The sequence below is a fragment of the Bombyx mori genome, chromosome 5 (genome assembly GCF_030269925.1).
Source record: "Bombyx mori chromosome 5, ASM3026992v2".
NCBI lineage: Eukaryota > Metazoa > Arthropoda > Insecta > Lepidoptera > Bombycidae > Bombyx > Bombyx mori.
In genome coordinates, this window is record NC_085111.1 from 10,038,750 (window position 1) to 10,062,324 (window position 23,575).

At 34.3% G+C, this 23,575-nt stretch overlaps 2 protein-coding genes across 7 annotated transcripts; both read right to left on the reverse strand.

Moving 5' to 3' along the window:
- Window positions 1–1,383: 1,383 nt before the first annotated feature.
- On the reverse strand, window positions 1,384–6,948 carry LOC101745731 (translocating chain-associated membrane protein 1). Of its 3 annotated transcripts, none has more exons than XM_004930126.5 (9): window positions 6,583–6,948; window positions 6,314–6,470; window positions 6,022–6,210; window positions 5,738–5,891; window positions 5,010–5,187; window positions 4,682–4,797; window positions 4,139–4,284; window positions 3,550–3,667; window positions 1,384–2,296 (listed from the first exon to the last, which is right to left on the reverse strand). In XM_004930126.5, exons 2-9 carry the CDS (start codon window positions 6,446–6,448, stop codon window positions 2,196–2,198), a joined length of 1,137 nt encoding a protein of 378 aa, XP_004930183.1. In that variant the 5' UTR covers window positions 6,449–6,470; window positions 6,583–6,948; the 3' UTR covers window positions 1,384–2,195. The 3 variants fall into 3 exon arrangements, with proteins under 3 accessions (XP_004930183.1, XP_004930184.1, XP_004930185.1); XM_004930127.5 differs by having other exon boundaries at window positions 6,588–6,928; XM_004930128.5 differs by having other exon boundaries at window positions 6,565–6,700.
- Window positions 6,949–8,026: 1,078 nt separating this feature from the next.
- On the reverse strand, window positions 8,027–22,273 carry LOC101745490 (ATP-dependent 6-phosphofructokinase). Of its 4 annotated transcripts, XM_062668696.1 has the most exons (16): window positions 21,966–22,273; window positions 21,522–21,885; window positions 21,183–21,387; window positions 20,526–20,680; window positions 19,400–19,528; window positions 18,916–19,024; window positions 17,856–18,044; window positions 17,088–17,231; window positions 16,509–16,643; window positions 15,128–15,291; window positions 14,187–14,328; window positions 13,333–13,515; window positions 12,479–12,548; window positions 10,724–10,948; window positions 9,480–9,681; window positions 8,027–9,210 (listed from the first exon to the last, which is right to left on the reverse strand). In XM_062668696.1, the coding sequence occupies exons 2-16, from the start codon at window positions 21,803–21,805 to the stop codon at window positions 9,069–9,071; spliced, it is 2,478 nt and encodes an 825-aa protein (XP_062524680.1). In that variant the 5' UTR covers window positions 21,806–21,885; window positions 21,966–22,273; the 3' UTR covers window positions 8,027–9,068. The 4 variants fall into 4 exon arrangements, 3 of the variants coding, with proteins under 3 accessions (XP_062524680.1, XP_012549268.2, XP_004930181.2); XM_012693814.4 differs by lacking the exon at window positions 19,400–19,528; XM_004930124.5 differs by lacking the exons at window positions 18,916–19,024; window positions 19,400–19,528 and adding an exon at window positions 19,218–19,326.
- Between the last annotated feature and the right edge of the window lie 1,302 nt (window positions 22,274–23,575).

A 23,575-nucleotide genomic window follows, 5' to 3' on the forward strand; every position in this document is an offset into this window, starting at 1 on the left:
TGAAACCCAGCCGTGTTGAATCACAACCCTATTACATACAAGCCGAATTAAGCAATTGTAGACTGCAGATTTTATTTTTTAATCGATTTTTAGTATATTACGTTGTTCTTTTATCAATGACGAAAAGGAAAAAAACATAGTTTTTGTTACGTTATTATTATTATAATTAAATTAATATTTAAAATACGTATTTACGAAGCTACCTTTTTACTGGCCAATAAAATTCTAAGCAAAGGCTAAGTCCAACTGAATTTTATTTAAAAAATTTGGAATCCTATTATCTAAAATCAATCATTGGTTTATCGATTAGAGGTTTTTTTTCACTACATTTACATATGACTTCTTATTGGTTGAATGCTTCCGAAATGGACATTTTGATCTACAACGACGTCAGTCAACAACGATGAATTAAAGGCGACAATACTCAATATAACATTGAGTAAGCACCAGCTTATTAAACAATATTGATGCATTTGCGTCAAATTGGCATGGTAAAAAAACTTGATAAGTAGTACCCAAACTGAAGGATCGCCAGCGCGACAAACGTGTTTATGTATGCAGTGCGTTTCTTAATAGACGCAGAAACGAAGGGATTTTGAACCGCATTGTCATTTGTGATGAAAAAAGGTTTCCATTTGAAAATCGTAAGCGATCATCGTGTAGGCGAAAACAAAAAAAAAAAAAAAAAAAATTCACTGTGTGTAAACTAAACGGCAAGTTCGTAGGAAAAGATCTGATATTATGGTAAAATACATGTTTTTCTAATTATTTAAACATGTTGTTAATCTGATAATGATTGAAAAATATTCTCTCATCCATTTACCTTTTGATATAGAACATTGACACTGTAATTAGTATACTAGGTAACATAAATATGCTTGCACCTAGCATTTATTTGTAATATGAATATCTCATTCAACAGGCGTTGGAAAGATATATGAGCTCAGAAAATTTGGTACATGCTGTTTGGTAATTTGGTTTGAGATGACAGGATACAATGGGATTGTTCCAGAATTTATAATCTTCTGTTCTTTAGCCCGAAAGGCCTAAATTTAGAATTTTTATTTTAAAATAGTCCAAACTTAACTCATTATGTACAGAATTTAACGTTAGAATTTTATCATGGTTAAGATTTCTTCGTACTCGTTCTAGTCTGAATAAAAGTTTTCTGTGTTATTTATCAAGAAAAAAAAAATACCCGCACGTTATTCGGGTTACTTTAAATGAGTAACTACATGAGAAGTCCAGTTTGTCGCTGTATCGATTCTAATTCCAGCCGTTTCCGCAATAAGATTTGTAGTTGATGTTATTTAATATATAATATACAATAGGTACAAAACGAAAAAAGAAACATCACATTTTACAGAGAAAAAAACGCCAGAATTCATCCAAAAATTTATTTCGAAATAAAAATAACATTAAGCTTTCAAAATTGACAATTATCAAGAAAATGATATAAACAATTTTATGAGCACAATTTCACATTAGGAATAGTTTCATTAATACATATTTTACACGTTACATCAAACATGAATTCAATCTCAAGTGTAACTATACACAGACCTACAAAATGTTTTTTTTTTCTATTTAATAAAATATACATACATAGATGTGTTGAAGAAACTTAAAATTTTAAAAGGGCTGAAACATGTAAAATAAATTTTAAAATTTGTTTACAAAAAACGTTTATAGATAAAATAAGTAAAAAAAATCATATAAAAATAAGTTATCTGGTTTTGAATATAAAATTAAAATGAAAATAATTTCACATCAAAATGCAAAATTATCATGGAATATTCTTAATTTAACGTGTACAAACACACAGTACATGCTCCGTCTTATCCATCAATATATTCATATAAACATTTATCCTAGACATTCAATTTTACACTTTAGTAGATATTTTTACAACCCTGTATCCACTATACCTTAATGACAATACACTTTGTTTTGTTTGATGTCACGAATTAAATTATACATATATAAAAATTGTCACACAGGCTTGGAATGACGATCGCACGCATTACTAATATCAGTTGTGTATTCCGTAGTCATGTACAGCTGCGTATTTGTGCTAAGACAACACGATTTCTAAAATTTCTAACAAAGAACTAAATAATTGTAGTGGAAAGACTCAGTTACGTAAGGGATGACGACAAACTAATCTAATGTCAACAGGTAGAGGAGCCCTAGATTCACTTCGCTTTAGCGGTCGCGTTCTGTCGCTGCCTCAGGGTCTTGTTCGTGTTCTGATCCACCTCGGGCAGGTCAGACTCGTCGACGGGAGCTTTTTTCACTGTTTAATATAAATGACACATTTTTAATAATACAATCAAACGGGCATAGAAATCATTTTCGTTGAGGACTTTAAAGCATAGGTATTTTAATTGCTTAGATGGGTGGACGAGCTCACGGCCGACTTGGTGTTAAGTGGTTACTGAAGCTTTCACGGCAGAAGTAGGCGGGGTGGTGGTACCTACCCGTCAACAAGAGGTCTTACCACCAGTAATTACGCAAATTATAATTTTGCGGGTTTGATTTTTATTACACGATGTTATTCCTTCACCGTGGAAATCAATCGTGAAAATTTGTTAAGTATTTCATTCGAAAAATTCTACAGGAGCCCATAGACATCTACAGCGTAAATGCCGGCACCCACCTTGAGATAAGAGTTCTAAGGTATCAGTACACTTACAACTGCTGCCCCACCCTTCAGACCGAAACGCATTACTGCTTAACGGCAGAAATAGGCAGAGTGGTGGTACATACCCGTGCGAACTCACAAGAGGTCCTACCACCAGTACGTCTCTATCAGGAACCAAATCAGAAGCAAATCAATCTTCCGCATATATATTAAGCTATCTATTTCCTATAGGATATAATGAACATGGATTCCACGTGACCACGACTGTTCTGCGAAGAGTAACAGACTATGATGATGATCTATTTTGTATCAGCACAATATATTAGCACCAGAAATCGGATCTCAAAAATTATAAAAATTATAAACTAAATATTGTGCCTTGTTCACTTTGTTTTTAATACAAGCAAAGCAAGAAAACAAAACTTGGGATCAGTAACTATGAATTCGTAGTTTTGATTCAACATAACTAGTGAAAATCATATTATATAACTATCTGACCCCATAGACTTCGTAGTGCCTCCATCGATAGATAAAAGATCTAAATTTTTATATAAAATAAACTTAAAACAAACAAAAGGAATCCGTCCGACGGGGGACATATCAAAGGAAAAACAAAATTGTTATTTTTATTTAATTCCGAGCATTTTCATATTTATCTACTTTTTAAACCATCTCTGGACTTCCACAAATAATTCAAGACCAAAATGAGTCAAATCGGTCCAGCCGTTCTCGAGTTTTAGCGAGACTAACGAACAGCAATTCATTTTAATATATTTTTCTCATGCTCTACAAATTGGACTACATATGTGCGTAATTTAGTAAAAAGTAATATAATCTGCTATAAAGTATGAGATGCTTTTTGATGTAGTATTATAGTGATTGATTCAAAATTATTGGAATCTTACCCTTTTCCTTTTTGGGTTTTTCCTTCTTCTCTTTCTTGAGAGGTCGCGCGAGAGCCTGCTGACGAGCTTCTTGCCTCTGCTTAATAGCTTCAGATATGAAGTTAAACATCAAGTAGACCTGCAATTGGAAACAGAAAATTATATTATTCCGAGCACGAGACCGTTAGTTTCGGACCCTCTTGCTTATTTTACGTAAATTAATCGCCATAGATAACAAATCTCTGTGTGTGGATACGTGTTTAAGCGTTGCGTGTGAGCGTGAGTGTGTGTGAGCGTGAGTATGTATGAATGTAAGTGTGTGAGCGTGTTTGTATTAGAATTTGTGTGTATGACCGTATGTGTGAGAGCGGGTGTCTACGAGCGTGTTTGGATGAGCCTTATCGTAGGTGTACGAATTAAAACTGTTTTCATGTAAGATCCTGTCTCCTTACTTGATTTTTTAAATATCATTTATTTCTAATGCACTCTGCACCAAAGAAGTAATGAGAGGGTAAGTGCATAAAATATTAAACCTACTTTATTAAGAATGACAAATATAATCTTATACTTAACAATACATGTGACTGTTATTACAAACATCAGTGATTACCTGGAAAGAGACAAGCAAGGACAGAGCAGCCACTCTGACCAGTAAGGGTGCGACACCGGCGAGTCCGAAGTAGAAAGTAAGCACTCCAAGGACGAGAGAGAACAAGCGAACGATCACGAACACTGTCCCGTTTACAAGACTTAGAACTGAAAAAAAAAGGCTAACTTAATATTTTCAAGGAGCTATTAAACAATTTATGCTGTTTCTAAGTTAATAAATGTTACTCTTCATATTTGAGTAAAGATTCCATAGAATATTATTGTTTATTTTTATACAATTAGTGACACTTCAATTACCTCACAGTTTATGTTGTCAGTGTTACGATAGTTAAATGTGTTCAACTTGTAAGGCTTAATATTTACTGTTTCTACAGCCTCATTTAGAACCACATTAAGAAAATTAATTACAGAATTCAGCAAAACTTTAATGGTATATTCACATGGTGAATTTCACACCTAATGATCGTACAGAGCTTACAAAAAAATTTAATCAACACAGGATTAACTACATGTACTTGTATATGACATCTTTTGTTAAACTTACACTTGTCCAAGAAATCTTCACGTTCTCCCCTGAGGATTGTGTTGAGACGATAGCAATGTGCCACAAATTCTGCCAGGGCATGAAGAACAACTAGGCACACTCCCACGCGTTGGAAACTATATTATGTGTATAGAGTATAATAAACATGCATTAACAAAAAAGATCCACTTAAGTAAATATTTCAAATATTTTAATTATTTTAATACGGAACAACGATTAAATAATTTACTGATTATTTTAGACAGTACTTAGACAGATTAATTTAATTTCATTAATTTACTTAATTACACAAAGTCTTAAGTCTTTGTAATAGAATCAGAAAACTTACTTAAATCCATAAGCCAATGCTACAAAACCAAAAGCTGTAGCAGCATTTCGTATGCGTCCTGCCCACTCATCTTTCTTTATACGTTGGAAGTACAGTTCGGGGATTGTGTGCAACCAATAGGAAGCTTGGACAACCCACCATAACTTGAGAAGGAAGCTCATTGGGTGCACTGGGTAGCCTGTCAAATATCTCTGATGATTATCATGTTATTACGCTAGTAGAACCTATTCTGCCAAGCAACCATAGGGATTTTTTGAATTTTCAATTTATTTAAAATTTTAATTTGGAAATTAAAGCTATGTTACTTATTTTTAAGTTAGTAACAAAACCTTTCTCTTGTGATGATATGTATTACCAATATTCTGTTAGATCATGTTATTGAATTACAAACTTGAACAAACAAGACGCTTTGTTACAAAAGTGATAACATTATGCAACGCACCATTTAGTTACTTCATAAATGTTTACTTAATGGCTAAATTTTTGATAATGCTTCATATTATATTTTTTAAACAGTAGTTCATAATTGTAGTCTATTTCTATCTTTTAAAGAGTTGAATCCCTATTCAATTTTCATCAACAGCACTATAAGACTAGACATCCACTGTTGGATAGGCCTCCTACAAGATTCAACATTATGACAGGTTTCATACTATCCACATCCTGCAGACCCCATTTTAAATAAATATATTTTTTTCTTAATAAAATATTCTAATAATTTTACTAACCTTCCCAAAGCTGAGAGATGTTGAAAATGAAACCTTCCCGGAGTATAGCATCACCACCCCATACCAGAGTTACGAGATGGAATACTATAAGTTGTCCAGATTCATTGAGAGCACTTAACCTTGATTTTGAGAGGTGGAACTTCTTGGAAATTTTCTAAAACATTTTTTTTAATAAAAAAACTACAGAAAAAACACTTTGATAATGTAGCAAATTCATTAAGATTAAAAATACACATATTGGTATTGTTGCAATCTGTTCAGTTTTGTTAAATTCGTATACTTACATCAAGGAAGTACTCCTGAAGAATAGCATGCATCACAATACAGACAAGTGAATAGAAAAACACGGCACAAGCATCTTTCCACCCAGATTCATAAGTAAAAGGTTCGCCTTTCGGCGCTTCTCTCGTTGGTTCCACTCCACTGACATTGTGATGTAAACTGATGAACAAGCTTGCAATGGGACTTGTAGACTGGAATTAAAGGCTCAGTCAATAATAGACAACCGTAAAACAACATTCCAATCACAAAATATGGTACAATATTGGACATACGTGGCATATTGTTTTTCCTTACCTGTACCATCAATCCAACCAGGAAAACCATAACAACACATGAAACAATATCTGCATGATTTTGAATTACAAATTCATGACTGAAGATGGGAGGGTTTTTGTTAGTTTTTCGTCCAATAGCAGGCTTTACACCCATTTTCGTCGGAATTAACCTAGACCTGCGAACGCACAATTTATTTTAGAGAAAATGTTCTAACAGTTTTTATGACATAAAACAGCACCGAAAATTATTATTTTTAATTAAAATATTACTCAAAGATATATGCGCACCGTACACTAGTAAATAGAGATTATTAGCCCGGAAAAAATCTTCTGACAAGAATTTCCATCGACGTGACACTTTCACTTGCTACGCGGTGAAACGTCAACTTCATTTGTTGATTACGGAAACACGAAGCTGTTGTGTTGGCACATGTAGAAGTCAAATTAGTGTTTATTGCACTAACTGGTAATCCTTAGAATCATAACTATAAATATTTAATTTTCAGAAAAAATAATAATGAAGAATATCAATCATGTTCATGTTGACTAGAATTATCATATTCATTTTAATCACTAACCGGAAATGTTTTTTGTTAAAATATCGATACCTAAGTAGGTACCATAAAATTGATCAAAACCAAAGAGTTTTTTGTTTAATCAGCTCATTCCCATAGGCAATGGACAGTATCTCATACAATTAAATCTTTTCTAACAAAAGGCTAAACCCATTTTTGTTATAAAAACGAATATGAAACTTAGCACCAATAAAGTTGAATGAAGTAAAATAGAATTGGAATACGTGCGATGTGATGAAATGAACTAATCAAACAATTGAAAAAGTAACATTTTTCGGCAATTAAAAACATTTTGAAGCTTCTTTTAAAATTCTGATGCTTTGTTACAGTAGCGCCCTCTTAAATTCACTGAACTCGTGTCGCAGAATGGGATTGCACTGTGACTGGAATCTCGTTATTCAATTTTTTAAGTAAGTACGGACTTTTCCAGTTTCTGGTGCGGCTTATCATAATGAAGGAATATTTACATGTAATAAACTAAAACACACTCTAGACGAATGCAATGCCTAGAAATAGCAATGAAGTGTTGTGCTGGCCAAATGAAAATAACTGGATAAACTCATAGACTTCCTTAGAGCACACCTCATAGAGTAAGATTATATATAACCTGCACACCTTGTAGACGCACGGTATAAAACAGAGAAAACCAAAGTTCCTCCATATTTCTGTAAAATCTGGGGCTTAATTCGAAATGGTTAATTTGCATGTACGTCTAAGTTGAATTCAAGACATTGATAAAATAAATTTCTTCCGTAAATGTAAACCAATATAAGAAACCAATTTAAACGTTTCTCATATATTCACGGTAGTTATTTTTTTTAATTCAATTATTTCATACTCATAATTCACGAACGATTTTGTCGTCTTAACTTAACTGACAAGACGCCCGTCTATGCGGTGACTACTTAACATTATGTGGACCGCGAGCTCCTTCAGCCATCTTCATGGAATAATTACGATTTTTTTCAAGAATTGCATTTGTCTCGTTCGGTGGATTTTCTGTTTGTCTAAGGCTGCAATTCTAGTCTTTATCTATATGGTATCGCAGGGGCACAGGCGTAGTATAAAATCCATACAGAATATCTCCTATTAATGTGTGTGTGAGCTTAACAGGAATGTACATACTAATATTTCTGGAACTAAGTAAAATGCATAACTTAATCATTATCATTTAATAAAAAAAATCGTTCAATAAAGGATTTTCTAAAATAAGTTTCAAGCAAGTTAAGGAACTCCGTAGTACAATATTATAATCATGATTTCGTATAATAGTTGTTAAAAATGATTGCGTTAATCTCTCTCTCTCTCTCTCTCTTCCTAGCTATTTGTCTCACATGGTGATGGGGTCAGCTTTCCTTACTTTACTCTTCCACTTCGCTCTGTCTTTGACATCCTCGTCAGCAAAATGATTTCGTTAATCTTCATACCAAAAAGAACGATCAAAGCCAAAAAATAGTTTGTCATCTTTTCAACATTTTAAAGCTACAATTTTAACTATAAAAACTAGTTCCTACGAATTCAATTTAAAAACTAACAATTACAATTGTTTCATCTGAAAAGCATCATACGCTTTAAATAAACAATACCTTAAATAAAATTAAATAAAATATGTATACATAACTTAAATCATCTATTAAACATTAATTTATTTTTCGAAACATTGTCTTTTGTTTACCTATTTGTGTCCATGTTAATATCATACTTAGGATTATAATTTTACTTTTTTAATACTTTAGAGTCGACGTTATCTTTCTTTTTGTTTAAAGCCTAAATTCATGATACAAAAAAATATATATACAAATGCAATCTTTATGATAAATTAATTTCAAACGTTCTAAGAAAATCGACTCGCTAAACGATTTGCCATACATTTCCTCAACATAAATCCACCTTATTTTTGCTATATATTTTATATGAAATTATAATGTATATGATTACGATACGACATGATGTACAAGCTACCAAGTAGAGTACATAGATTATTACAAACCATAAATACTTGCGTATGTACACAATATTAACAAAAATATAAGTAGCATGATTTATTTGAGGGATATAAGAAATATAATGTCGCACGTTATAGAATATAACATTATTCGATAAGAATTTCATCAATCTACTTATTCGTACCTGTGATGCGTAATATCACATTTAATATATATTTATAAATAATCTCAAATTTAAGCACCGAAATGCTGTTTAAATAACGTTCTCAGAGTCGATTTCTCCTTGTTCAACTGTCATATACATTCCTTCTTCTTCGTATGTAGAATCGTGCTTCGCCAGGATACGAAGCAATGGACGCAGTTTCATCCACCATTGCTGTTTTGCTATTCTTTGACTGGAAACAAATTCAATATATTTCAAATAACACTTATAAATAGGTTACAATATATTGAGATATAGACCTCAGGTATCCCAAGGTATGCTTTACGCATTGTCATCTCGTATGCAATAAATAAATAAAATATTTAAGACTAGTTTATTCTTGCTTCTGATACTGAAACATTCACTTTACAGTTTGTATACGTAGCACAGACGAGAGTGACAAAGATTTCCTAATAAAATATATTTAAAAAAAATATTTAAGCGGAAAACTTTAATTCTTACGCAAAATTAGTTTGAGTTTTGAGTTCTTCGAGTGGAGTGAATTTGTACTGGCGTTTAACAACACCAAGTAAACAAGCAGAGTCGGCAGAGTTCGAGGGACCTTCCTGAATTTTCTCAACGAGCCAATGAAGACATTTGGCCGCCATCTTAGTACCCATGTTACGATCAAATGGCGTCGGAGAGCCGCCCTGTTGCATGTGACCTGCAAAGTAATTTTAATCTAAATTTAAAAAAATAGGAAACGGAGACTAATAAAAATGGGATTATAGTAGATTTAGTGTTTAAATCACACGAATCGACCGAACGATAATCGAGAAACTTTGTTTATAAAATGCAAGTACATTATTTTGTGATATACTCGTCTGCTATTAACAGAGTAGCTTTTTTGTTATTTTACTAGATTGGTAGAAGAGAGGCCTTACGTGCTGTTAAAAGTTTAGTCGAGTCGAGTCGAATAAACATCACAACGTAAATGCCATCATCGACTCTAAGACTTGAGTTCCAAGTCTCAATATATATATAAATTTCAATTCATTCTCTTATATAAATTTCAATCCCAATATTCAAATGAGAAGCAATCCTTGCTTCGCAGTAACAAACAGAAGGAATAATGAAATGTATTCCTACGTTACTACGATCCTGCTTATTTTCTGCCACGAAAGTAGTCCGTTGTATTTTGAAATATGGGGCAGATGTCATAGATACCATACAACTGAGACATCAGTCTCGAGGTGGAAGGAGACATTTATATCATGATGTTTATGGGTTTCCGTAATATCTTAACACCAGGTGGGCCTTAAAAAATATTTATGGCAGAAAAATATGAATATTTCTTTCGATTTTAGTCTTTATATACAATGTGGGTACTTCAGGGAAGGTTTTTGTTGAAGTACAGTGGATCGTGATCGGTTTACACTAGTAACATTGTCATAATATGGATATTAGTGAACCTCACACAATAGCATTTGTCTCTGGCGTCCGACTTGCTCGATTTACCCGCTGATTTTTCTCGTAGGATGTTCTCAGTGGCTCGCGATTCCGATCCGTTAGTACACTCAGCGAAGCACTGCTCTTGCTATGGTAGACAAAAACAAAGTTTTTCTAGCTGAGCCCCGTGAGCTCAATTACCGTGAAACCAGAACAGCCTCCCGAGCCCACTAGTAATTAGGTCGAAAAAAAAAATGCACGAAAAATAATTGCAGTCTTAAAAATATAAAGATTTAGTATTAATTTATATATCTCACCGAGCACATTCATGCGAGCTGTAAACAGTCCTTTGCCCTCTTCAGAGTACAGTCGGTAAATGAACTCCGTGTTGTAGTTATCGTTCGCTTTCTCATTGCGCAGGATGAGGCCGCGCTGAATGCCGCCGGTCATTTTAGACGCCATGTGATAAACGTCCTGTTGCAGATCCTTGATGGAGAACTTCTCCTCGTAAATGTATGCGGCATCAGCACCGCCGGCCAAACCTATTTCGTTTTGATTAAAAACGTATTGTTCATTGCATATTAGTTTTTATCGCCCATGTGGTTTAAGCTGGTTCCCGGAGCCCATAGACATCACGACTTTTATGCCCCCACCTTTCATAAAACATGAGGTTGATATCATGATTGTATTGTTTAAAGGCTTTACCATCAGTCAATTCTATTGACGAACGCAGTATGTTGGCATAATGCTCGGAGAACCTACTGCCCATTTTCTGGGAAATGCCTTTATTGAAACCTAAAAATACACGGTGTTTAGATGACGTATCCTCTATAAAAATGAATTAAGTATATTCAAACAAGTTCGGCTCTGACGAAGTCATAAAGATTCAAGATTGTGTGGTAAATCTCGGTCCACAAAGCCTCACAAAGTATGACTGAATCACTCCTTCATAACTAAAACCTTAGCAAACTACATTGAAGCCGCATAATGCTCACACAATACTATACACTCGCAGATTACAATATCGTGCGCGCGGAACTAGTTGGCCGCGCCTTAGCTATGTGAGCGGTGGGACTCAGAGGCGGGAGTGTTGCTGTCATTACTGATATGAGATTTGATACTATGATGGACGAAATCATTATAATCTTACAAGATGATTCTGAATCAACTTCAGAGAGTTCAGGATCAAGTGCTTCAGAGGATATGTCAGAGTAATTTCATATAAGTATAGTATATTAATGAAATAATTTCATATATCATTAAAATATGTCAGAATAATTTCATAAACTTAATTTGGTTTTGGTTTATTTTACTATTAATTACAATATAATTAGATAGGTACAATATAAACTTCTAAGAGTTCATTTGTTTTTATTTATTTATTATTTCATTTATTCATTTATTTTTTCATCACTGTCTAATCTCATGTGCGTTACGAGCAGTAGGTAACCCGCCCCCTCACTCCTGTCGCCACCTAAGGCGCGGCCAACTAGTTCCGCGCGCATTTTTTTAAGGGATTTTATGACCTGGTAACTAAGACTTTAAGTCATGTCTTATTTTAATTTATTTTCATATTTTTATGAAAAATGATATTATAGAGTGAAATGAAATGAAGATGATTAATTTGAGACATTAATCAACTGGGATGAAATTAAATGAAATGAGATGAGATGATATGGGATGAAATATAATCTCAGTAAAATGGTGGTCATTTACTAAGATTTTTTCAGTGGACTTTTTGGAGGATTCCGAAAAGTTACGTCCAGCGGCTTTGTTTTATTTTCCCACATTTGTGCACTTTCACAGATATTAAACAGTTAATAAGCCACCATTATTCCACATTTAAACCTGAAGAAACACTAAATAGACAAAATAAAACAAATCACACAACTTCACTCCTCGCGTTCCCGCCAAAAAGTCAGTTCCGCGCGCACTTTAGTTAAAATGTTGCTCAAAAATTTTATCGTTCCAATTTTTCAATGACCTCCCTCTGCGTGCTAGGTTGTTTTGATTTCACCCCCCCCCCCTTTTTAATTATTAAATTATCGGTAAAATGTGCTTTCGATACATACCAGCCAAGGTAGCGAGGTAACCGCAGTAACCGCCCATGGTTTCGATGACGAACACACGACGCTTGGTACCCTGTCAAAATATTAACAATGGGTTAACAAATTTCTTCAATCATCATCAATTAATTACACTTCCGAAACAGCTGAAGGAATTGTGACATCATTTTCATTAATAAATTATTATATGCTGGGCGTCTTTAAGTTTCATGTATAACGTAAACGAAACTACATTCCAAAAGTAATTTATGTATTTAGAAGTAACCAGAGTTAAAGTAATACTACCGGACTTTTTTTGGTTATAGTTGATGATTTTTTAAAGAGCACTAAATTAGTTTTTTTTTCCAAAATATTTGAAGTTCTTACGTAAAAATTGAGAAACGCAAGAAATAACTAAAATAAGGGGCACATATTCTAACATAATATTTCGATTAATTTGATTATAATTTAATTTTAAATAAAAACTGGGGTTAAATCACAAGTCATTGATTGAATATTTATTAGGTGTTTTACTGGCTTCTCTGCAAGGTAGTTTAATATTATATTGATTCCGGAGTTTCTAATACTATCATCATTCACTATGTCTAAAATAAAATTAAAGGTTTTAAGGCTTTTTTATTTTTATTTCTGAATGGTTCCGTTGTTTATCGGGTGAATTGAGTTTAGTTTGTACGAAACAATATTTCAGTTTTATTCTTTAATAAAATCAGTCAATTTTACTGTCATTTTATGTTTTTATTTGGTTCAACCATTCTAGTATCCACAATGCGTCCGCAAAGGAACTACAATTTTACAAATTCGATTACATAATTAAAACAGATGATTTTAAAATGTTTTCTCTAATAGATTGCACGACGTACCTGTGCCGACTGACGAATGCGATCGCAGATCTCAGTTATTTCATTGAGCGCAGTGTCGGCTCCCAGAGAGAAATCCGTCCCGGGCACGTTGTTACTTATCGTGGACGGGATGACGACCAGAGGAATGCAGAACTCCGGGAATTCAGCGCGAGATTCGTATAGTTCCAAACTAGCTTGGTAGGCCTTGAACATTCAATTACTTTTTTTTCACAAGAATTTTTAAGCAGTTTAAGTGACATTTCGCTAACGCGACATTTATCTTTTTAATTAAAGGTGCGTTTAATTTGATATCAGCATCAACAGTTCGATGTTTTATATTGAACTTTAATTAAGTTTGCTCTATTCGAATAGCTTAAGAAGTTTGTTGTTATGATAATTTTTCCAAATTTTTAACTTTATTTGACTCTCCTGTAAAGTTGAAAAAATGTCGCTTAAACGAAATAACATTCACCCCTCGATATATATATCGGTAATAATCGACGATAAAACACAAAAAATAATTACTGAAATTTTCAAATAAAAATAAAAAAAACGTAGCTTGTGGGATAAAATGGCATTTATCGACAAAGAAAGAATCTTGACAATTTCTCATATCAATCTCAAATAATTCAAACAGTCGAGTTTTTTACTGGTGGTAGGACGTTTCTTAGTGCGCAGGGGTACCACCACCCTGCCTATTTCTGCCGTAAAGCAGTAATGCATTCCGATTTGAAGCATGGGGCAGCCGTTGTATGTATTTACCTTGTATCTATGGGCTCGAGTAACCGCACCAGGTGGTATAACAAAAGTTGGAAACTTAGCGCCGTTTGTAGGGCTGCTCACACAAACAGTTCACATGTATAAACGAAGCCTACCTCAAAACCACCGATGATGAGTAAGCCTTGAATATTGAACTGCTTTATCCGCGCAGCGATGTCACTCTTCCTATTGCCGGGCAAAGTCCTCTTTGTACCAAGAAAAGCGCCTCCTTGAGCAACCCAACCCGTTACATCCGACCTGAGGGATATTACATAGTACTGGTGGTAGAACCTCTTGTGAGTCCGCCCGGGTGGGTACCACCACCCTGCCTATTCCTGCCGTGAAGCAGTAATGCGTTTCGGTTTGAAGGGTGGGGCAGCCGTTGTAACTATACTTGAGACCTTAGAACTTATATCTCAAGGTGGGTGGCGCATTTACGTTGTGGATGTCTATGGGCTCCAGTAACCACTTAACACCAGGTGGGCTGTGAGCTCGTCCACCCATCTAAGCAATAGAAAAGAAAAAAAAAGTACTGCTGCCATCTCCCCTAGTTATTTTCCCAAAAATTACGCCAATTAGGAATCACCTAACTATTTTCTCGATATTTTCTTTCTTGTCAAAATTGTTTAGTATAAAAAAACATTGGCGTAAAACCTTCTTGAATTATTATTTATACAAAAAAAATACAACTATACAGGATAAACAAAGAAATGAGACTTCGAGTTCCGTTCCTATGATCCCGAAGCCGCTTCGTAGACAGTAGACCCGAGTGCTCGTCCTCCCATCCACACCAATAATGTAGGATTGGTAAAAACGAAACGTATGAAAAAAGCGTGGAACGGAGCGTTAAGATGTGAGAGAAGTCGGAAAGAAAGGGAGAGGAGAATGACAGAGAATTGGAAGATGGTGAAGACGGTTGAAAAATGAGCAAGACGTAATAATAGTGTTAATTATTAATTATTATTATAAAAGAAGATTTTGAAATAGTGGAAGTTTTATTTTATGCGCTGCGATCTCTATTCTACAATAATAATAATAAATTACACAATTCACTTACCATTCCATTTGGACGATGTTCCCGTTAATGAAACCTTCAATGCCGTCGTGAATGCCAAGGACGGTATCGCCTCGGTAAATACAATTCCGTACAAACGAACGTACGGCCGCATTCATGCCGCACGCCGGCGCGCCCACATGCATCACGGCCAGCGTCAAACCTTCCTGCGGTAACATTACTTGCTGAGGACGGTGGTTTAGAACAATCAGTGGCGTAGCGTGGGGGGGGGGGACGTAAAATTTCACAATAAATAATAAAAATATTTGAACCATTACATATTTTTATCGCAACTACAAATTTGGACCGATTGCGATTGGAAAAAAATCATTACATTACATATATAAAAATAGGGCAAATTCCCATATATAATTTGATTAATTATTTACCTGATTATTTAATTTTTAACTGGTTTTCTTTTAATATTAATAATTAATTGATATGAGTCAACTGTAAGAGAGAGATAGAGAGACAGAGAAGTCAATATATTATCCTAAAGAGAGATAGAGAGACAGAGAAGTCAATATATCCTAATACATGTCTCACTCAGTCGCATGATCGTGGATAATGCCCTCGCGCTCTTACCCACAGAGGTATTAAATTGAATTTAGGGGATGATTGGCCCTTTAAAGTGTCTGCAAAGCAATTCGGCCGAAGGAAAGTATCTGGGAGTATTGGCGACTTATTTTTAAGGATATTGCCTAAAATATACGTAAAAATCACCTTTCAGAAAATACGTGAAGTAGGTAATGATTTTATGTACCTTGAGTACCTGATACCTGAAAATTGGCCGTCTAAGCAAGGTAGCAGGTAGGCATGCGTTCTTAGTACATACTAACACTACGCAATCGGCCACATTTCGTTCGTCAGAAAATACGTGACGTCTGGGGCCCTGGGATCTTGAACTAATAGCTGTTTTAGATAAATTTGCATTTGCCCATTTGTCGAAGTTCGACCATAATCACTCACATCTCAAGGAATAGTTTCACAACTAGAATAGCGCCTTAAATTACCAGGCAATAGGTAGTGAGAAAAATGGGGGCTATTCCAGCTAGTAATGGACTGGTAGGTGAGCACAAGGGCTCAATCTGAGAGAGTTGCTAACACTGGCCCTAATTGGAGCAGTGCTTCGCATAATCTACCACCGGATCGGAATCGCGACTCACTGAGTAGATCCAGCGAGAAACTCAGTGGGTTGTGTCTATGAGCTAGTTTGCACGTAGAACTCTTTAATCAATGAATTCCAAGAAGAAGGTGACCGGTTCTTGAAGAACCTAAAAGATATTTACAATCGTTTCTGTTGCTCATTTCGGACTGATTAAAGTGTCGTATTTTTTAAATTAAACATTAATTTATTTTTTAAATTAAACTCTTGTATACATACAGAAGGTTTTCCGGATTCATCAAACGCTCCCTTTGGTGGCTTCAAACGGGTCAACATCTTATATGTCTCCAAATTACGTGCAAAACTACGACCGCGGAGCTGTACAGCTAGGTCCCAATTTTTATCAGCCATTGCCTAAAAATTAACGAATACAAATAGTAATAAAATCTTACCCATACTTTTATCTATGAGATTACAGAAGTTACTATTTTATTACAAGAAAATGGAAAAAGGTCGTAATAATTGAAGACATGAGTGGATGAAGGGGTTGATGACAATTTTTAAGATTTTTTAGTTTTTACATTAAATGAAGGTGTTATGTGCCTATAAACCATATTAGACCTTAAAGCTCCGGGTTTAAAGGCTACTTTTAGAAATTGCATGTGATGAAGGATTTATTTACGAAGAAAAAGTACAAGTAACAAAAGTTAGTTGCCCGTTTTCTCAAAATTAACAATTTGTAGCATATCCCCTTCATCCAATCATGTCTTCAATCCATAGTTAATTCTTAGTTATTTACGAGATAAAGAATATTGTTACAAGAAAAATTATCACAACTAATATGATTAATTTAATTACCTGTGAGACAGCTTTCGTTCGTCGAACGCATTCCATTAACGGCAAACGAACAGCTTGGTTACCGTCGAGCGAAACAACACACGGTTCGGTTTCCGGGGTGGCCTCCATTAAAGCCATAACCGCCTCTGCTCCCATACGACATCCCTGTAATTACAGACTTGTATATATATTTTTGTGGTCTATAATTTATTTTATTGCCCTTGTAGGCAGACGAGCATACGGCCCACCTGATGGTGAGTGGTTACCGTCGCCCATGGACTTCAGCGATGCCAGGGGCAGAGCCAAGCCGCTGCCTACCGAAAAATTATATCTTCTTAGCATTGATTTTATTATAAAAGGCGTATCTCACAGTTTAAATTAGTTTAAAAATAAACTTTCAAGTCTATTGCTTCGTTGTAGCCTAAAATAACAAGGTTAGTAGTATCAATTTTATTATTATTTTATTCGAATGTTACTTCAAAATTGTTAAATTTAAAAAAAAACATTGGAATTCAGACTTTTTTATTGCTTAGATACGTGTGGACGGGCCACCTGGTGTTAAGCGAATACCGGAGCTCATAGACATCAACAACGTAAATGCCGCGACCCACCTTGAGACCTGAATTCTAGTGTCAGTTTTTACAGTACAACGGCTGCCCCACCTTTCAAACTGAAACGCATTACTGCATTAAAAGCATTAATCATTTTATCTAAAAACAACTAAAGCTTATGATATCTGGAATCCAACGTGTTTTGTTTTTTGTCAATCCATTACTACTTTTGTCTTACCAAAATTCTGTCGAAGGCGGAGGGAGATCCTCCTCGTTGGACGTGACCCAACACGGTAATACGGGTATCCTGCTGCAGGTTATCAACCACCACCTTCTTCACCAACTCGGCGGTGATAGGCTTACCTTCGCGGTCGATCGCACCCTCGGCCACAATGATAATATTCAAACGTTGACCAGAACGCCTCTCCTATCGCAAAAATGTAAACATTATTTTTAGAATATTGTTTACTGACAATAAATTTAAAACTTTTAATCCACAAAATATTAATTGTGATTGTTTTAAAATAGATCATGAGAAACATGTGTTATGAAAATAATGAACCAAGTCGGTATTGGTTTTAATGGAACGCAGTCAAGTTTTATTCCATAGACCAAAGTACGTACATGTAAAAGAGATAGGGATAATGATTTCTGGCAATTGTGGCTTTATTTAATTTGACTTCAATGACAAAGTAACAAGCTTAATGAAGACCATACCAAAAACATACTATTACTAATATTGCCAATTCACCTAATAAGCAAAAAAAAAGTATTCGTTTTTTTTCATTAGCTACATAATGCACTTTAGGTACATATAATACTACCTCATGATTGAATAAAAATGATAACAAATGTTTACAATGGTTTCTGTTCTACTTCCATGGACAAATCTAACAATTTCATTAACAGCATTGATTAATCATCAGTTGTGATTAATCATCACTTTTTGCATGGTTTTTTCATCATCAAAGATCTGTGTGTTGTCCATGTATATAATGTTTCAGATGTAGACCAATTGTTAATTAAGTATACGATTAATCATTATAACATGCGATTAAGATAAAAACCTTTTATGAATCATATTCATGGATGAATGCAAATTTAACTCTTCAACTCATTTTTTAATTTCATGCTTACACTCCGTAATTGATTTTCTACGTCTTATAGACTGACATTATTGATCTTTAACCTGTTAGCGGTATAAATATAACCCTTTAGTTTAGTTGACGTTATTAAATAAATAATATAAATATTTTATAGATTGAAAAGCTCATTATTGGTCCATCAAGCCACCGTACCTGTTGCAATCTTTTGCAAAGTTTTTCAACCCAATTATTGGGAACAGGGTCTTCAGGTATAAATACTTGGTCTGCCTCGCTCGCCAGAGCAGCGACAAGGGCCAAATAACTGCAAAACAAGCAGTGCCCCCAAATAGTGAAACATGCAAACAGCTCCCTTGATAGAAGAAGCAACATAATAATTTTGGACAAACAATTTAGACTTTGGACAAACAAGTTGTATTCTCAAATGGAATCTGCCAATTCAAGAAGATGGAAATAAGTGATCTTGCTCCCACATAAAAAAAGAATAATGATCTTGCCTCAACTAGCTTTGCACACAGTTTTTTTTTCCAATTGAAGGGTGCTGGATCTTCGCTAATAAAGCTATAAGTAGCATCTGTACAAAGGGCTGTGTAAACTGCAAGAAAACTAAAAGAGAAATAGAATTACTGAATGAAATGAAGACAATGCTTTAGGATTCAGGGTCCAACCCAAAAGGGGCGAAATTATTTTTGGCCTTGCCTGTTCAAGCTTATCACAAAGTTTATCTTTCCAGTCAACTGAAGGTGGTGCTTCCGGAATGAAAACAAAATCCGCTTCAGATGCCAAGGCTGTAACCACAGCAAGATATCTAAATGAACAAAAATTTATTACAACTTGAAATTTGTTCTGAATTGGCATGTATCCATTTGAACCAAAATAGCTACAGCTAACTTTTTAAATATATTGATTGTAAAGAAACATCTACAGAGACCGCACAACTTTAACATGAATAGAAAACAATATTAATTTATTATTTTATGAGGCTTATTAAGCTTCAGATGCAATGGGCTTTGCATGAGAATACTGCAGCTGCTAAAGGCATTGACCACTTCCTTTTGCACTGTGTTCAAGTTATCAGTTTTTTTCGTACTTTTTTCTTTGGTTTAGTATTAGATGCGTACTGTACGCGTAGCCAATGAAATTGCTCTTCTGTATTGAAAAAGTGGAACGAAATTCTTTTTGGAAATAATAAATATGGCACTAGGCCACTATAGTTATTCATGCACATCCATCACTTTATAGGAAGCTCATTGATTCTTTTCTAGTGGTTTTTGATTGTCTCTTGTATCACTTAAGTATTATCCCAACCACTTCTGCCTGAATTTGGCAACTGATTGTATGTTATTCAAATTAGAATAATGGTCTTAAATTCGATAATATTGCACGATTTTAACTTTTCATAGCCTATCCAGAACAATGTTAGAACAAAATAAAATCAACTTAAACATTTGAAAAGGTGGTCGCTTCTGAAAAGGATGTCTCAAAAAGGAAGGAGAGGATTCACTCATGTCAAACCAGCATCTGGATCATTAGTTCTTTATATCATGGATCTCCTATTGATATACATTGAAATTAAAGAAAGTCAAGTATTCATTCATTTGTGTTCAAGTTTTTTTTTTTTCAATTATTGTATTATAGTAGATTTGTTTTTCTAAACTTAATTTTATGTCTATATCAGATCTCTCTATTCATTCCCTTACATCTAATATTGTATCTGTTATTTTAAGACATTTCTATGATTGACCATTTGACACAATATTTGATTAAAACTAATCAAAATAATTTTAATAAATGTATATTCTTACCCACAGTTGCGACCCATGACCTCCATAATAAATGTTCTTTGATGTGAATAAGCAGTGCTTACAATTGCATCAATAGCTTCAATGATTCTATGCAAGGCTGAATCAGTACCTATTGTCATGTCTGTACCACAAAAATCATTGTCAATTGAACCAACCTGGAATTTAAAAACATATGTCTGATATGATATTGCTTTTATATAATTACTCATACAATAGGAAATTATGGTACACAAAATGTAATAATATGTGGGAACCAATGCCAATTTCAAGACTTCCTAACAAGATGTATTATCCAAGATGTTCCTGTACATTCACTGACTTTTAAGGCTGTATTAGCAAATGTAGTATTAAAAATAATTTTTAAAAAACTTTAAAATTTTTTTTTTTTTAATGTAGGAATCTACAATCCCAATATTCGCCTCTATTTCTTATTGCGCAAAAGTTTAGGCTTAGATTACACAATAATCTTAAAGAACTAGAATATTATTCCAATTAAAACAATAACATAAAATACTAATTAAGATAACAACCGACTAGACTTTACAGATGATGTTAAAGGTAGAGAAGCCTATTCTTGATTATAACAGTAAATATTATTTTAATAAAAGAAAATTACATATTTTTATATTTATAAAATAATTGATGATATCCATTTACCATTCCAGCTATGTGCAAAAATTTATATTTTTCCCTTTGATCTTTAGTAATTTTGTTGTTCTCCAGCAATTCATCAAGAAGGCTAGACCATTCTTGTCGGAACAAATTGGCACCAGTCAGCGAACCATCACCACCAATAACCACAAGATTGGTTATACCACGGCTCACTAAGTTATATGCGGCTTTGAGACGACCTTCTTTTTTACTGAAATATATTGAAAACATTTTATTGTACACTATTTTCGATACTAAATTTCAATTTCAATTTTGGTACACAAACAACCCTTTATATAAGAAAGAAAAAAAAACAAGCAATAAACGTGTAAAACTACAACTTACATGAACTCCATGCACCTAGCTGATCCAATTATAGTGCCTCCTTTGTGAATTATAGAGCTAACAGAAGACCAGTTCGCTTCTTCAATGTTATCACCTCCATCTACCATGCCCTGGTATCCTTCACGAATAAAATATACTTTACACCCTAAGTATATGCCCATACGCACGACTGATCGCACAGCGGCATTCATTCCCTGAGAATCTCCACCGCTAGTAAACACAGCAAGCCCCTTGCCTTTATGAGAGCCGCGGCCAATAAATTTCTGAGTAGCTGACCCGTCCATCGTGGTAATCAAAATATTGTAGTCCTCAATAATAAATAGCTAATTTAGATTGTTTTTAGTTTTTCAATATTATGTAATCACTGCGGAATAAGTATTATTATGATTAAGCGATATACATTTGTGTAAATATATAAGTTCTTTTTATTTAAATTTTACGTACCGCTTCTCATCCAGATTGAAAAAATTTAAATCTTGTTCTTGCCCAAGGTGACCTTTGTTGGATGACAAAGGTTGATTGACATTTTTTGTTGTCAAAATTTAGTGTAAACAGCTGTTTACTTTAGTCGATGTTCTTGTTTGGCACAATCTTTAGTCGACATGTGGTCCTAAGTCCACCATCAAGTTCAAAGGCTCTTGCTTTTGATTCTTGACTCTTGTCAATAAGCATCGCAGTTCTATCCAGTCTGTACAAGATAGAATATTGCTTCAAAAAAGAGCTTGTGGACTTCATTAGTATTTCTATGCGGATCCTTCTGGAAATGTTACTTTGCTTGAGTTCATCTTTTTTTGTATTGTCGCAAAACAGCTACCAATGTTTTCTCTTATAATCGATTTCAAATAAGGGGGATGTTCTCAGATTATTTTTTAACTGTAAACGCTACCACAAAACGTTTCGCTAGGTGAACCGATTTTAATGATACTTTAAACTGTTAAGATACTTTTTTATTTAAAATCTAATGATTTTTATGTGGTTCCATTTAAATTTTACCAATATCTAACCGGATGTTTTTAAGTTATGCTTAATAATACATATTTAACTGACTTCGACTATATTGATAACTAGCTTTTGCCCGTGACTTCGTCCGCGTGGAAGTTACTTTGGGCCACTTTGGGGTAACGCAAAATTTTACCCGCGACTTCATGTACGTTGAAGATGAAAATATTTTTGAATAATAGAATGTTAATGAGCTATTTAAGGTACCAAAATCACGCTTTTTAACCAACTTCAAATGAGATATATAAAAAGGTTATATTGAGCCAACCTTAAAATATAGACATATGCTGTCGCGGACTTTCTTGTTAGGACTTTTAAAAGGGAACAATTTTGTACTACATTATTTGAGCGAAACTTTAACCGTTTCCGCAGCGCACGCAGCGGAAGCCCTCAAAAGAAAAAAGAAACCGTTTTTTAAACATACTTTGTTAGTGCTCCGCTCGAATTGGTCTTAGCGTGATGTTATTTAACCTATAGCTTTCATCAATAATTGGCTATCTAACACTGAAAGACTTGTTCAAATCGGACCAGGAGTTCCTGAGATTAGAGTGTTCAACCAAACAAACATACAAACAAACTCTTCATTTTTGTCAAATACCAACATGATCTAAACTGAATTTTCCTGCTGTTTTTTTCGAGTGTTTGAACGTATTAAATGTATTGCAAAGAGGTTTGTAGAGCCTAGCTTAAAGACTAGTTCTAGTTGAAGTCAAAGGTACTAAGTGCTTAATAAAAATTCTGTCAATGAGCGACAATGATTCGATAAATCCTACTTATCACCAAGCTAAACAGATTGAACCCAAGGGTAGTAGATTTCAGGGGCTAGAAGCTTCAAAGCCCTATGGTTAAATTGTATTTCGTTTTGACGATAGATCACTGGCAAGCTCAACGTTTTGCAGCAGGATACCCTTTTATACTAATATTTGGAGGTCGGACCGGTTGATTACATTTTGCATGAACGTTGTCAGACCAAAGAAGAACCTGGTGGGATCCGTTATCAACCAATTTAAAGTACTATTTCCAAGGAATATCACAAAATTAATTGACGTAATGTT

Coding starts and splice junctions, on each gene's coding strand:
- LOC101745731 (XM_004930126.5), bottom strand. CDS start 6,448: ATGGGTGTAAAGCCTGCTATTGGACGAAAAACTAACAAAAACCCTCCC. Junction 6,211..6,313: donor TGGTTGGATTGATGGTACAG/GTAAGGAAAAAC, acceptor CTTTAATTCCAG/TCTACAAGTCCCATTGCAAG. Junction 4,798..5,009: donor GCATTGGCTTATGGATTTAA/GTAAGTTTTCTG, acceptor CACATAATATAG/TTTCCAACGCGTGGGAGTGT.
- LOC101745490 (XM_062668696.1), bottom strand. CDS start 21,805: ATGGACGGGTCAGCTACTCAGAAATTTATTGGCCGCGGCTCTCATAAA. Junction 14,329..15,127: donor AACATCGTCCAAATGGAATG/GTAAGTGAATTG, acceptor AATATCCCTCAG/GTCGGATGTAACGGGTTGGG. Junction 13,516..14,186: donor TCATCATCGGTGGTTTTGAG/GTAGGCTTCGTT, acceptor TGAATGTTCAAG/GCCTACCAAGCTAGTTTGGA.